Genomic DNA, 16,879 nt, shown 5'->3' on the forward strand with positions numbered 1-16,879 from the left:
GGCCAGCCTTCTGGAAATTGCTGAGGAGAGTGCCAGGGAGTTTCATATTTGAGTATGTGGTCTTAATCCCCTTGTTGGCTACTGCTGAGCACAGAGCCCAGCCTCTCTGATTTAGTTTCTCCTGAGTATAAACCCCGTGTTTCCAGGGGTGAGGTGAAGGTTGCATAGCTCCTAATTCCTTTGTGCCCCATGTCATCCCTGTCTCCTGAAGTGCGCCAGCGCCTCAAGGCCAGTTTGTTGGGAGTCTCATCAGTCTGTCCCTCTAGGAGTACTTGGTTCAACTCTGCTCCATCAATTAATCTGTCCGCTTTCTCTTTGCATATGTTTTGGGGTGGGATTACAGCTACCTCTTTTGTTCAAAATAGAGTTTGTGTTCATGTTTCTTGTCCTATTTGTTGTTTGAAGGTATTTATAAAGTTGTGGACCCAGAGGTATATTTGGCCCTCTGTCCTAAAACTGAGGCCAAAGTAGATTTTCAGAAGATTATTTGGCATCGCCTCTGAAGCATTCAAATACACAAACCTTTGGCATTTCATTTCTAAGAATCCATCTTACAGAAATATTTGCACATGTGCACAAAGATACACAGATAGGAAAGTTTTCAAAAACATCATCCACAACAGCCAAAATAAATAAGTAATGGAATCAGCCTAAATGTAAGTAATAATAAGGAAATTATTAAATTAATGGTGATGTTTGTGTTATAGAACAGTGGGTAGCAGTTGGGAATAATGAGGTTTGTTTTTGTATACTGACATGAGACGTTCTTAAAGACATATTATACCATACAGAAGTTTGCAGAGCAGCATTTTTGGTAGCATTTTATTCTCATATTTTTATGTATATACAAGTGTATAATTGAAAAGGAAAATATTTGGAAGAATATGAACCAAACCTTTAACAGTGGTATTTTGGAGATGATGAAAAGTGGAACTTTAATCTTTTGGCTTTGTATACTTCTGTATTGTATATATTACTTTTATAACAAGCTTATTACATTTTTATTTTTATTTTTTTATTTTTTTTTAATTTTTTTAAATGTTTATTTTTGACAGAGAGAGAGAGAGACAGAGCATGAGTGGGGGAGGGGCAGAGAGAGAGGGAGACACAGAATCCGAAGCAGGCTCCGGGCTCTGAGCTGTCAGCACAGAGCCTGACGCAGGGCTCAAACTCACAGACTGCGAGATCATGACCTGAACCGAAGTCGGATGCTCAACCGACTGAGCCACCCAGGCGCCCCAACATTTTGATTTTCAAATAAGAATATGAAATAGACTGCCTAAAGAAGTAGTTGAACAATGACTAGATTTCAAACAGAGGCTCTTTGAAAGAACTGTCTGCTAGATACTATCTCAGGTATTATTAAAGATTGCCCAAACTGGATTATGGTTTGGGGAAAAGAGATTTCACAATCATATAAGAATGGGAAAGTCTAGGTTAACACACCATATTCTCCTGTAGAATTTCTGGGAGTCTTTAACATACTAAAAAGGATGATACATCTGCACAGTCTCACAAATATGGTTTTTCTCCTCTTTTATGGTATATTTGTTAACATCTCCCAAAAGAAATGCTTTGTAGAACTGCACTTTTGTTGACATTGCTTTTATGTTTAGAGCAATAAGCACCATGGTAATCTGGCTCTGTTTTGAACAATGAATTTTGAATAATACTGCTGTGAACGTTCCTGGGAAATACCAATTTAGTAAATTCCTTTATGCAAGGAAATGAAGGGCTTGAAAGATAGAAATTTTTCCCTAGATGCCTTCAAAACCTTCTGAACTCCTTCAAAAGGTAAGAAAGAAAGGTTATGAAAAGGGAACAAAATTTGGGGGCACCTGGGCGGCTCAGTTGGTTAAACGTCCGACTTTGGCTCAGGTCATGATCTCATGGTTCGTGAGTTCAAGCCCCACATCAGGCTCTGTGCTGACAGCTCAGAGTCTCGAGCCTGCTTCAGATTCTGTGTCTTCTTCCCTCTCTGCCTCTCCCCCACTCATGCTCTCACTCACTCTCTCTCTCTCTATTAAAAAAAATTTTTTTTAAAGGGAACAAAATTAGGATTTCAAAAGAAAACTTAAATGTGCCTATTCACAGCTCACTTGGCTGGTATGAGTGGGTATCAAATCAGGATAATTGGTTCCACTTAACTGAGGGCAACATGCCCAGCACAGAATTTAATGATCTCTACCTAGAAACTGTTTTCAGTGCATAGATGTATTGGTTAAACTCATAATTACAAACTAAAAGTGACACATCATCCATCACAAATCTAATGTATCGTTAAAACTGGATCCAGCAACCACAGTGTAGCTGGATTTTGAAAATGATTTCTCAGAAAAATGAGAATATCTCTGATGATTTTCTCAGGTAGCATACTACATCAGGAGGAATAGAATCCTTCAGGGTCTCACAGATCCCTTCAGAGCCTGTGGAGTGGTTAGGTTTCAGCGAAAGTGCCAGTGTGAAGCTGCTGCCAGGAGTTTGAGCAGCAGGTCAAAGCTAACAGCTTTTTTTGATGTTCACATTTTGAAAGTTTGATACCTTTACTCAAACATATTTCCCAGTTGCCTTTCACTTGCGTCAGATTTACATGGTGTTTATTGCTCTAAATAGAGTAGCAGCATGAACATAGGTGCAGAAGCTGAACAGCCCATTCTTGTTCAGTAACCAAGCAAACCTAGAGCACGGGTATGTAGGACCTTGACCCTTGTACTGAGGCGTTGCACTTCATTCTGTAGATAGTTTTGGGGAGAGATGTGACAAGATCTTTTACTTTCAGGAGTGAACTTTGGTGGCAGATGGGAAAGGAAGCAGCATAACTACTAATACAATCAGACTTCTTTATTTAAAGAAAGATTTCACTTGTGCTTTAGGACCCTTGATGACTAATGGGCATTTGTAAAATCTTTGAGTAATTTCTGGACATTTTATTTTTTTTTGTGAAGGCTTCAGATAGGTTGGTTTTAAGCTCTGATATTTTGAGCAACAGAAATGCCCTGGGATTCTGTCACTATTACTATTGTAACTGTCTAACTATTTTAACTATACACTAGAAAAAAGTATGTTTAATACTTCCAAATGGCCACGTTAAGCCATTTCATTCTTTTTAGTGATTTTATTGTAGTATGATTTACATACAATAAAATTCATGCATTGTAAGTTTACACTTTAGTAATTTTTAGTGAATTTATAGAGTTGTGTAGTCATCATCACAATATAGACACAAAACATTTCCATCCCCCAAATCACTTAACATCTGTTTGCAGTCAATACCTACTCTTGTCCCCAGCTACAGATAATCAGTTATTTGCTTTCTGTTATTATAAAAGCGCCTTTTGTCATTCTTTTACATAGAAATGGAATCAGGTAATATATAGTCTTTTACAACCGTTTTTTTTCATTTAGGGTAATATTTTTGAAATCATCCATATTGTGGCATATATCAGTATTTTGCATCTTTTTATTGCTGAATAATATCTTTTATAGAGATATACCTCATTGTGTTTACCTATGTATCAGTGGTTGGAGACTTGGGTTGTTTCCAGTTTTTGTGTATTCTGAATAATGATACTCTGAACATTCATGTATAAATCTTTGTGGGGATATTTGTTTTCATTTCTGTTGGGTAGTAGATTCTAGGAGTAGAATTTCTGGGTCATATGCTAACTCTATGTTTAACTTTTTAAGAAACTAAAACTCTCTACAGGTGACATCATCTTGTATATAGAAAATCATAAGGAGTGCACAAATAAACTATTAGAACTAATAAATGAATTCAGCAAGAGTCAATATCTGTACCCAGAAATCATTTGTATTTCTGTATACTTGGCAGTGGACAATCTGAGATTAAAATTAAAATAATTTCATTTAAAAAATAATAATACTTAGTAAATTAACAAAAGAAGTGTAAAACTTATGGCCTGAAAACCATGGAACATTTTTGAAAGAAATTAAAGATATAAATAATAAACGGAGACAGTTCGTATTCATCAGTTGGAAGACTTAAAGCATTCCCGCCAACCATGTATGAGGATTCCAATTATTCGTGCCCTCACAACTTTTGTTGTATGATACTCAGTTACCCTTTTTGATGATATACATTCTGGTGAGTGTGTCATTGTGTTTTAATGTACATTTCCCTAATGACTAATGGTGTTTGCACATTTTCGTGTGTTTATTAGCAGTTCTTATGTTTTCTTTGGTGAAATGTCTAAGTCTTTTACCTACTTTTAAATTGGGTTATTTGTTGTTGTTATTGATTTATAAGAGTTCATTTTATATTCTGGTCCTTGATATGTATTCTGACTTGTATGTTCAAGTCCTTTATCAGATGCATGATTTGGAAATAATTCCTGCCAGTCTGTGGCTTTACTTGTCATTTACTTAGTTGTGTTTTTCTTAAAGTGAAGAAGTTTTTTATTTTTAATAGAATGCAATTATCAATTTTTTTCTTTCATGTCTTGTGCTTTTGTTGTCATATCTAAGAACACTTTTCTAACCCAAGTCACGAAGACTTCTTCCTGTATTTTCTTCCAGAAGTTTTCATTCTTCCATTAAGTCTACGAGGCATTTTGATTCATTTTTGTATGTGGCATTAAGTAAGGATCTAATTTCATTACTCTGCATGTGGATATATAGTTGTACTAACACCAGTTGTTGAAAGACTTTTTTCCCCACATTAAAATTTTTTGACACCTTGGCCAAAAATCAGTGGACCACAAACTTAGGGGTTTATTTATGGACTCTCAGTTCTCTTCCATTGATTTATATGCCTACTAATATGCCAATACCAAACTGTCTTGATTCCTGGAGCTGTATTGTAAGTTTTGAAATGGAGTAATACAAGTTCTCCAGCCCTTTTTTCTTTTTCAGAATTGATTTGGCGATTCTAGGCCTTTTGTCTTTTCTGTTACATTTTAGGAGCAGCTTGTCTTCTTAACAATGTTGTCCTCTAACCCATAACCATTTATTTATTTAGATTTTCTTTTCATTTAGATACTTTTGTTTTAGATGTTGTTTAATTTCTCTCAGCAATGGGTTGTAGTTTTGAGGATATAAATCTTACACTTCTTTTGTTAAGTTTATTTCTAAGTATTTTGTTCCTTTTTTGATGCTATCATGAATGAAGTTGTTTTCTTAATTCCATTTTTGGGTTGTTTATTCCTGGTTTATAGAAATAGAGTTGGTTTTTGTATATTGACTTTGTGTTCTGTGACCTTGCTAAACTTATTAATTCTAGAAGGGTTTTGTTTTGTTCTGTTTTTTTTTTTTGGGGGGGGGGGCAAGTGAGCAAGGGGCAGAGAGAGAGAGAATCCTAAGAGGGGCAGAGAGAGACAGAGACAGAAGCATTGCTCACCTGAAGTGGGGTTCACCCAAAGCGGGGCTCATCCGAAGCAGGGCTCACCCAGAGTGGAGCTCGAGGTCACCTGATACCGGACTCAGACTCACCAACTGTGAGATCATGACCTGAGCTGAAGTCAGTTGCTTAATGACTGAACCACCCAGGCACCCTTTATTTACTTTTTCTCTTTTTCCCACCTTCCTGCACTGGCTAGAACTTTCAGTACCTGCTTAATATAAGAAATGAGAGCTGACATGTATGCAACCTTAAGGGAAAAGCATTTACTTTTTAACCATTTCATATAATTTCACTGTAGATTTTTCAGGATGAGGAACTTCTGTTCTTTGTTGAGAGTTTTTATCATGAATAGGTAGGTGTTTGATTTTGTCAGATTGCTTTTTCTGCGATTATTAAGGTGATCATATATTCTTTTTTGTCTCTTAATATGGCGTATTACATTGATTTTTGGATATTAAACTAGTCTGAATTTCTGTGATAAATCCTACTTGGTCACAATGTATAATCCTTTTAAAATGCTACTAACTACGGTTTGCTAGTGTTTCATTAAGGGCTATTGTATCTGTGATCATGAGGGATATTGATCCCTAGTTTCTTTTCCTTTGGCTTTGATATTAGAGTAATATCGGCCTCACAGAATGAGCTAGAAGTGTTTCTCTTCTGTTTTCTGAAAAAATTACGAAGGATTAGTTTTATTTCTTGTTTTAAATATAGCATTTACCGGTGAAGGCATCTGGGTTTGGACTTGTCTGTGTGGGAAGATTTTTAATTACTAGTTAAATGTCTTCATTTGTTTTATTTCTACCTAGATTTTGTGTTTCTTCATGAGTAGGTTTGGTAATTTTTGTTTTTCGGGAATTGTTCTGTTTCCTCTGAGTTATCTGATTTATTGACATAAATTTGTTCATAATTTTACCTTATAACTTACCAATCTATAGGGTTGGTAGTATTGTCTCTTCTTTGATTCTTGAATTAGGCAGTTTATGTCTTCTATTAATTTCTTAGTCTTGTGTCTTTTTTTTTTTTAAAGAACTTGGCTAAAATATTATTCAATTTAATTTTTCCCAGCTTTATTGAGGTATGATTGTCAAATGGTAATATATTTAAAGTGTCCAACATGATGATTTGATACATGTATACATTGTGAAAGGATTCCCACAATTAAGTTAACAAGTTAATTAATACACCTATCACCATACATGGTTACTTTGTGTGTATGTGTGAGAGAATGCTTAAGATCTGCACTCTTCACTAAATAGGAGATTAGGTAATTTATGGGAGACTTCTCTTCTGGTAAAAGTATTTAAATTTCCCTTAAGCATTGCTTTAGCTGCATCCCATAATTTTTAATTTTTTGTTTTTATTTTCATTCAGTTAAAAATATTATTTAATTTTTTTGTGTGATTTCTTCTTTGACCCTTGGGTTACTTAGAAGTGGGTTGTTTGAGGGGCGCCTGGGTGGCTTAGTCGGTTAAGCGTCCGACTTCGGCTCAGGTCTTGATCTCATGGTCCGTGAGTTCAAGCCCCGCGTTGGTCTCTGTGCTGACGGCTCAGAGCCTGGAGCCCGCTTCAGATTCTGTGTCTCCCTCTCTCTCTGACCCTCCCCCGTTCATGCTCTGTCTCTCTCTGTCTCAAAAATAAATAAACATTAAAAAAAAAAGAAGTGGGTTGTTTGATTTCCAAAAATTTGGGGTTTCCCCATATTTATTTGGATTCATGTGTTTGGGGGCTCTACTGTTAGATGTAAATGTATTTATAATTGATATGTTCAAAGAGGTATATAATTCAATGATAATGGTTAGAGATTTTAATAGTCTACTCTCAAAAACTGATTAAAACAATCAGAAAAAGCTAAGAGTATAGAAGATTCAAACATCCCTATCAGCCACTTTGACCTGACATTACAGAATCTTCGCACAACAACTACGTAAAACATAAAACAAGTCTCAAGAAATTTTAAAAGACTGTAACCATACGAAGTATGTCTCTGACCACATCAGAATTAAATAAGATATCCACAGTACACCTGTTCTTTGTCTGGGGCTTGGTATAGAAGCCTCAGAGGTGCCTCAGGGCACCTGGGTGGCTCAGTCGGTTGAGTGTCTGATTTTGGCTTAGGTCATGATCTCATGGTTCACGAGTTCAAGCCCCACATCAGACTCTCTGCTGTCAGCGCAGAGCCTGCTTTGGATCTTCTGCCCCCATCTCTCTCTGCCCCTCCCCTGCTCTCATAAAATAAAATAAAATAAAATAAAATAAAATAAAATAAAGAAGTTGTAAATCCCTCAAGCTCAGGGTTCTTCTCCTGTTACAACCTGCTGCAGGTGTAGGCATCCATCCTGGGCCTTTAAAACATTGCCTTTTTGACACTTGAGGGGAATGGAGAACTGATGAAAACAAACAAGAAGCTCTGACCATTGCCATTGCCCTGAGTAATGAAGTTCTTTGTCTCTGATGTGAGGCTTGTGTTTTTGCCTGTGCCCATGAAACAGTAATAGGCTGTCTTGTTAGCTTAAAAGTAAGGTAAATCTCTGACACTGTATAGTTCCTGACAGTTTCCTTTAGTTCTTTGAACATATTTTTAACAGCTCCTCTGAAATCTTTGTTAAATCTAATATCTAAGGACCCCGAGACCTTTTTATTGACTGCATTTTTTTACATTAGCCTCTGAGTGTAAGTCACACTTTGTTTCTTTGCATGTCTCTTCATTTTTTGTTGAATATTGGATATTTTGGATAGCATATTGTAGCAACTGTGGGTTCTGAGTCCTCTTCCTCCCCCCACTCCCGTTTCCCAAGCTGTTCTTTTTTCCTTAGTATAGTTAGCTTGCCTGGACTAAATCTGTGACATCCATCTTCCCCTCACTGTGTGACCGCTGATGTTTCTGCTCAGCTTTTGTTCTTTATTGTTTTGTTTTTATTTTTAAGCCTGGATTTCTAGGGTAACCCTTGTGTCTGTATGGATTAGCATTTATCCAAATATCAGTCAGAAGTTGTGCTCAAATATCTCAAGCCAGTAAGCCTTCCACTCTTAGCTGATGGATCTGTGTGTGGTTTGGGCAATGCATTCAAAGTTCAGGTCATTTTTTAGCCGGCCTCAGCTTTTGCTTTCTGCGGGGCTCTCTCACTTGTGCTCTGAATACACACATAGGTTCCGCTGACTGGGGATATGTAGGTCATCTGGACCTCTTCTTGGCTCTGCTGCATATACGCATGGCTTTCAGTCTTCCTGGATTATGTGGAGAACTTCTCAAGCCTTCTTACTGTTTTTTACCTCACCAAACTCCCTGTTAAATCCAGCCTATCATCTGCTGTTTGCCCCCAAATCACAGTCTCAGGCTAGCAGAGACACTGGCCCTTCCTTTTCACTTGCCACCAACATTGCCACTTTAGCTGGCAGTGCTCCACATCGAGTGTGCCCCTCTGATGGCAGCAGCAGGGCCACTAGCTTCTGGGGCCTGCCGTACCCTGGTTGAACAACTACTCCAACAGAGCTGGGGAGCTTGGAACAGACCCAGGCAAGAATGGCACACACAGACTCACTGATTTTACCTGAACTGTGGTAATTTTTATGAGTAAATCCTTCTTGGTTTGTTGTATGCCTTTGGCCAGTTTCCAGTTTTTGACAATTTTGTCCAGCTTCATAGCTGCTTTTGGGGAAGAGCATTTGTTGACATCCTCAAACCATCATGTTAGAAGTCTAAAGTCCCAATCTGTATCGTTCTGCCATTGATCCTGGTGTATCTTAACTGCCTATTTGATTCTCTGAGATCACGTAAGACCCTTTCCCTTACCTGCCCAGCTAGATCATGGAACGGCAGCAAAAGAACCAATTTGGGGAAAGTGGGTATAAAACACTAGGACCACAGTGGACATGGGTTTTTCCCATAGTTAACTAGGAATCATTTACAATGATCTGCCATTATTTACACTTTGATTCTGTGTATAACTGGTAAAATACATTTGCAAAGCAAATGTTTACACAGCATCATTATATTTGTATATACTTTGTAGCAGCTACAAAGATTAAAATATTTGTGTGCGTGATGAGCTTCTAGAAACACTGGTCCCCATTGCACTAACATTCTCCCTGATTTTTTTCCACTTATTCAATAAATACACATTTATTGATTATCTAAGGTATATACATGCCCAACGAGTGATGCCAAGAGGAAACAGATATGGATTTCATCCTCAAGGAGCTTGCAGATGAGCGTGATTCATCATGAACATGAAAAATATAAGTGGGAAGTGCTGGATGCCATTCAAAACGTACAGATGTGTGCCCTAGAGTTCCATGGGCCAATTGAAATGTCCGTGTCTGACCAGTTCTTAGTTATCACCCATCACTTGTAGCACCTGGTCTTCCTGCTTACATTCTCCTCCTGGTTGCCTTTATATTTAGATTTTTCTGTCAGTGAAAACATGCACCTAGTGCTTCCACATACACTTTTCTTATTGATGATATTTGTGTGGTTCATACCAGCCTGGGACATGAGTGGGGAGCGTTTCTAGTTACAGACAAGGAAACTGAGATCAGAGAGACTGTGTGACTTGCCCAACTTCACGTTATTAGGACGTGACAGAGTCAAGTTTTGAATAGAAGGTCTTCGTACTTGAAATCCTGGGCTTTTTCCAGTATGCTGTACTGCCTCTCACAGTACAAATTTCCTCTCCTCTCCAGCCAGCAGATAGTTGGGAAAAACTTAGCTTAGTGGGTCAGGTCAGACTTGGAAGCAGTTTTTACGTAAGTGTATTTCTGGATAGACAGAAATGAAGCAACAAAGCAAGACTGTATTCAGGCTACTCTTCAAATCATTTCCCTCTAAGGGTTTTTAGTGACTTAATTTTACATAATCAGAGATTCAGCATCGCCAGTTGCTTCTTACACATTTCTCTGGCACCTGTGGGATCATTACTTTGGACACAGCATGTTCATCATTTGCCATCTCTCCCTCAGTCTCTAGTCTCTTTCAATGTTGTCATTCTCTGCGAATGACACCCCCAACCACCCATTCTCCCAAGCCTGGTTTCTCCAGGAACCTGGAGCCCTTGACTCCTTTCTTATCTTCACCCCAACATCTAATCCTGTCATTCCCATCCTACCTCATAGGGTTGTTGTGTGAATAAACTGGCACAGCACATGAAAAAGAACTCTGAAAGCTGTGAAGGAGAGGTATTTCTTTTCTCTGAGGAAGCACGTCTATTCAAGCATCAGGGATAAGAATGAGGCCTCAGAGGCCATTCAGACGTAACGGTCTTACAATATTGACACTTGTGTCCGTGAAATGTGGACTTGTATCTTCTGTGACTGTGGCTGTGACTTCATGGTCTTACATGCTGACAGCACTCTGTTCTCTCCAAAGTACTTTCTCAGAAAGAGAGGAAAAGAGAGAGTAAGTGACATGCACAAGATGATAAAATTAGTAAGAGGTCCAGCAGGAGTAGAGCTCCTATTGGCTAAACGCAGAGGCCTCTTAAACTAGAAATCAAAGTTGATTTTTTTACACTCCATCACTTACCATCTGTGACTTAGGATGAGTGGTTTAGCCCTCTTAACTGTCAGCCTCTACATAGAAGACAGAAATAAAATTTTTCATAGAATTGTTGTAAGGATTCAATGAGTACATGAGCCAGAGTGCCATGTAGAAATGATAGCTGTTGGATGACTTTCACCCTGCCCCACCTGAATAGCGACGTTAGGTTGGTCTTCCTCTGTACTTTCCCTTAGAGAACTCATTCTACCTGGTGTATTTATTTGACTGCTTCACTTTAGATTCTCTGCAGTTCACAGATCTTTCCTGGAGATTGTTGACTTAGCATTTCATTGAAAACCAGCTTCAGGAGTTTTCGTGTTTTCCTCTCTGCCCTTTTTCTCCTAATTTTCCCATTAAGGTTTTGACACAATTCTGATGAACTCCTTTAGTTGAAAGTTGTGAAGTTATCCTTATACTTTCTGGCCCCAAGATGAAGGAGATTTTAAGTTCACTATTAGGAAAATCAGAAGTGTCCAGCAACAGAATGGACTGCCTCAGCGAGTAATAAAGTTACCCATGACTACAAATATATGAGGCTCTTGACAAGCAGAGCTTTGACTTGCCTTCACTTCATCTGTCCCACCCAGTTCCTGAGTTCTGCAAGCCACAGAAATATATATTGCAGAGAGGGCTGTAACAAACAGATAAGCTACCTAAGTGTTGTATTTTTATGGTTTTGGAATTTTTGATTCATGTTTTTATACTATTGTAGTTAAGTGAATTGATGAAGATAGCAGATGAAATATTTGTGAAGTGAGGAGAGTCGTCGAACTTCCCTGGGGATTGCCAAATTACAGAGAGCAGAGTTTAATGTTAGTCTGAAGTTAAAGAGGTGGCTCTTGAGTCTCCTGCAGAGCCGAAGACCCACAGCTGTGCCTTAAGGCTGACGGTAGCCTGGGCCTGTGCTGAGAGTACCTGCACTCCTCCATACTACACATGTTATTCCATATTTGATAAAGTAGCTAAAAATACTGAGGTTTTATCAGTAGATGAGACTTTTATGTGAAAGGTTTAACAGGCGATGCATGCTGCTTTCAGGATTAAAAAAAGATTACTTGGTCACTGCTGTGTCCTTCTGTGAGATGTTTTATTCTCAGCTGTCACCTTCCCTGTCCCTTACCCACAACCATTATAGTGACCAAAAAGTCTGCTTGCTCTACAGTGATGTGTCTTGAATAGTGCCCATTAGTTTTCAGTAGTTACCCCTGGCCTGCATGTTAGCCTTCAGTTTAATGGCCTTTTTTATGTTCATTCATTTTATTTTATTTCCCATCGTGGTTTTGTTTATTTCTTTTTTGTTTTTTGTTTTTCTGTTCTCTTTTTTAAAACCGTCGTGGTTTGCCCTTCATATTCCCCAATGTTTGCACATGACAAGATGTTGCCATCCCAACATTACCTCCCACTTCACTGACCAGTGCCACTACTGACCATCTAGCACCAGCCACAACGGGACCACTGCCTTCAGCTCCTCGGGATGTCGTGGCCTCGCTGGTCTCTACCCGCTTCATCAAATTGACATGGCGGACACCTGCATCAGATCCTCACGGGGACAACCTTACCTATTCTGTCTTCTACACCAAGGAAGGGATTGTTAGGTAAGTGTCTGTGTGTCTGGAGCCAGTGGTTGCATCTTGGTCTACCCCAGGCCAGTCATGCTCGCCCTGGCTCTTTGTTGTGCAGAATCTGTACCAATTTTCAGTCCAGAAAATATGACCACCAAGATGCATATTTCCCAATTTTAGGTCATTAAAACTTATCCCAAACAGACTCAAGTCCTGGTATTCTTTCCTGCCTCCCTGGAATGACTTGGGGAGAAGGTAGATAGAGCTTTTTAGGTAGAAGTATTAAAATGTAATGAGGGCTGTTCTTTTTTCATAAGATTCAGTCAGCATAGCCTATAGGATGTGGCTTACTTAGAACATTCAGATTCTAGAAATTAAGGTAGACTTAATTTATGGAAGTAATCATAAATGAGTATTTGCCTGCACCCTTATGTGGATGTGGACTGCCCAGCTCTAGGGGGTCTCCTTGATGATACAAGAGTAATTAGCAGCTAATTTTCCTAAAAAACAGCACTTCCATTAAATTTCTCTCCATCTCCACCTCTTTTAGGAGCTCATGTTGCTTCTCCATTGCTTATGGGAGTTTTCCAGAATCCCCAGGCCACTTTACCCATGGTCCAGCTTTATTTTACCTGTCCAGCCTTACTTGCCTCACCTCACAGTTTAATGCACTTTCTAATGAAACCAGTCCAATTCCTATCACTACACTGCCTTTCTTCAAGTGTGTTCTCTTCTGTCACTTCCCCCTTTCCCAACTGAAGCTGAAGTTAGTGAATCCTTTGTGGCCCAGATTAAGCCCCATGAAGTCCTCATGCATTTTTCTCCACTTTTTCGCATAGTCTTTCTCTTCTATGCATTTCTGCCACTAATATTGCACTTAATTATGACAACATAGGATCTTATGCCGCCATAAATTGTTACTCTTCTATGTATATTTGTGTTGTTTTCCCAACCAAATTATAAAAACTTTCGGAAGAACCAAGCCGCATGCTGTGTATTCTTAGCATTGTCAAGTAGATTTCTTTATTCATATCAAAATAAGAAAGCTGAAATCACTGTTTGGGCTGGGGCCCTCACAGATGAAATAAAGCTTGTGTTTCTACCAGGGTGCTTACATCTGGTACATATTGTATTTAATAACTAGACTGTCAAGTTCCACAAATACAGGAACCTTAATCATAATCCCTTGATTTAATACTTTTGAGAAGTCCGAATGACCTAATTTGAGCCAGGTGGAGATAGATAGAGCTTTGAGATAGATGGAGCTTCTGCTAGAATGATGTTTATCTGAACACTGTACCAGATGTTTTGGGCATTGCAAAGATCATGGTTCTAGACACAAAAAGGCAAGACATTACTACCGAATGGCTTGTGTTAGAATGCCTCCAATGGTCTTTCACATCTCCTTGCTAATTTCATAATATTTCACAAAAGAAAAAACCATTTAGTAATTCCTCAGAATAACAAACTTCTTTCCATTATAGGTCCTTTGTCTCTGCTGTTCCTTCTACCAGGAATGCATTTCCCTCACAAACAACTGTTTCTGGCTTCTTACCAGTCATCTTCAGATGACACCTTCGTAGGCCTTCCGTGAATACTCACCCGGCTTAGCCCCCCCTCCAACCCTATCACACAGTGATGTTCTGGGGCCAGCTTGTTTCCAAGCCTGTTGTTAAATTTTCAGGAAATTTTGTAAACCCATGACAACTTGGTAGCTCAAAATGGGGTGTGGCATGAGTATTTACTGAAACAAGTGCTACAAACCAGAGCTGGTTATTAAACGTTGACCACAACACCACTGCTGTCACATCATCCTATTTTGTCTTTCTGCTTTTGTTTCCAGAACACGGAACACTCTGAAATTTTCTCTCTTTATTAACCAATTTCTGGTGTCTGTCATATCAATAGAATATCACCAGCACCTGGAACAGGGCCTGGCATATAATAGCAGTAAATAAATACTTGTCCAGGGAATAAATTCATTTCAGTCAGTGGAGAGGTAACAGCTTATTCAAGAAGTCATGTTGAGATAATTGACTCCATTTGGTGGGAAGAATGGAAGTTCTACAGCTCTGTCTTATATCATGTATGACAATAAATTATAGATAGATGAAGAGATTTTAAAGCTTATAAATGTATTAGAAGAAAATACAACTGCTTTATCATTTGAGTGTGAAAGGCCTTTTAAAGGAAGACAGGAAATCCAGAAGCCACAACAGGAGAGATATACAAAGCTTATTATACAACAATGTAAAATTCCATGTGATAAAACATCATAAACAAAATCAAACCATCAAGTGATAAGCTGGGAAAAATTGGTAACAGTTATAAGAAAATAATATTGCCATCCAGTCTATATAAAGAGCTCCTATAAGTCATAACTAAAAGATACTCCAAGAGGCAAATGCTACAAGTGGATGATTAACAGAAGTTAATGGAAAGCCTGTTAAAGTTAAAAAAGGTTTTGCCATCACTTGTGGTCTTGGGAGATACAATGTAATAATACAAAAAGTGAAACCATTTTTCACTTACAAAGTTGGCAAAGATTTTAAATTGATAATATCTAGTGTTAAGCAAGTTAAATGCTGGGAAGAAATCCACTCTAGGCTTTTGGTGGCAATATAAGAGTAGCCTTTGGAGAAAGTGGTTTGGCAGAATTATTTTTTTTAATCTCTTTAATGCATATACCTGTCAGCCCAACAGTTAACACTTCTGGGTGTTCTATAGATAACTGGTATGCATAGGGCACTCATAAAAATGTTTATTGTAGCATTGTTTGTAAGAATGAAAAGAGGAATGAAGGTAAATGCCCATTCATGGAGAAATGAGCACATAATTAATATACGTATATCCACATGAAATGTGATATAGGAATTTTTAAGTGATGTGTCTATATATTTTGATGTGTATGTAAATGCTTAGAACAGTGATTCTCAAACAGGCAGTTTGCCCATCCCTTGGGAGACATTCGGCAATGTCTGGTGACATTTTTGGTTATTACAACTGAGATGAGGGAGGATGCTTACTGATGTCCAATGAGTAGAAGCCACAGATGCTGATAAACGTCCTGCAATGTGCAGGACGGTCCCTTACAACAAAGAATTATCTTGCCCAGCAGCTCGCTAGTACCAAGATTGAGAAAAGCTGACATGGAGAGATCTGGTAAGATAACAGTCCATGCCACGGTTAGGTGTCAGGGAAGGACATGCTTTGAGGAGAGAGAAAAACTGGGACTTTCAGATTTTTTTTAACTATATATACTTTTGTTTTTAATGAGAATCTGTCACTTCAATTTAAAATTAAATTGTCAGGCAGGAAGACAAGGCAAGTATATATAAAGGAAGAAGAGATGCAAGGAGGATCCAACTTAATGTGTCTGTCTGGTGTTTGAAGGATGGGAAAGTAAGAAAGCTGGCTTAAGTGGCCCAGAGTTTTGGTAGGAATTAGTAAGAGATTATAATAAAGTGGAAGCTTGGAGCCAGATGTCATAATGCCAGTAAGAATTTGGACACAGTCAGTTCAGAAGGGACCATTTTAGACTCCTGAGCAAGTGTGCACTGTGATTTTATTAGCTTTTCTTAGTAGTTTATGAGCACTACATAGAAGAGGAGAAGAAATAGTCAGCGAGACAAATCAGGTAGTTAACCTAGTCGTGTGGTAGGTATGGCCTGGACGAAAGGGAGAGCCGTGACTTGGAGTGGACAGAATAAACCTGGGGAATATTTCAAAGGAAGGTTCTTGGAGACTAATTTTTTTGTCACTTCATTTGTGAATGAAGCTTATGATTTCTGAATATAAGCAATGAAGGAGTAGAAAGAACACTAAGTCAGAAGACTATATCCTGCTCACTTGTTTTGTAAATAGAATTTATTTGACCTTTATAAGCTTAACTTTTCCCATCTGAAAAACGAGGGTCGTAACTTTTCTTCATAGACTTATAATCAGAATGCAGTGTGAGGATGTATGCCACTACCCATATTTACAAAGCCTTCCACTTCCTGCATTTGAAAAATCAACCACCAGGTGGCAGTATGTGTCTTGGTCATATATTGGTCATGTGTATTGGGTGCCCGAGTTTCTTGAGATTTCAAAGGGTTCTTCCTCTGCGTTTTCATCTAGGAAATGTTTGCCTTTTTTTTTCCCCCAATGCCTTTAGTGTAATAGAAGTGCATTTCTGATATTAGGCACTAGATGGAAAAAAAGCAGAGTGAGTTATTCCAAAATTAATAGCATTTCAGAGATGGACGAAACCTTAGCTATAAGTTGAGCCCAGGAGTTGGCAAGGCAGGAAGACAAGGCAAGTATATTGGACCTTGGACCAAATCAGCCTTGTTATTTTTATGACCCAGGAGCTAAGAATATTTTTACATTTTCAAATGGCTACATTTTAATAGGTTATATAAGTAACTACATAATATTTTC

General features: G+C 38.4%; 1 protein-coding gene across 5 annotated transcripts in view; it reads left to right on the plus strand.

Moving 5' to 3' along the window:
- The window catches only part of NEO1 (neogenin 1), a 236,624-nt gene that overhangs the window by 162,448 nt on the left and 57,297 nt on the right, over positions 1-16,879 (plus strand). For 3 of the 5 annotated variants that reach the window (XM_049613834.1, XM_049613835.1, XM_049613837.1), the window contains one exon: positions 12,271-12,490. In XM_049613834.1, coding sequence (XP_049469791.1) covers positions 12,271-12,490 — 220 coding nt within the window. The remainder of the gene's footprint in view (positions 1-12,270; positions 12,491-16,879) is intronic. The other 2 variants (XM_049613836.1, XM_049613838.1) reach the window with 1 other exon arrangement.

This window comes from Panthera uncia, assembly GCF_023721935.1.
Source record: "Panthera uncia isolate 11264 chromosome B3 unlocalized genomic scaffold, Puncia_PCG_1.0 HiC_scaffold_1, whole genome shotgun sequence".
Lineage (NCBI taxonomy): Eukaryota > Metazoa > Chordata > Mammalia > Carnivora > Felidae > Panthera > Panthera uncia.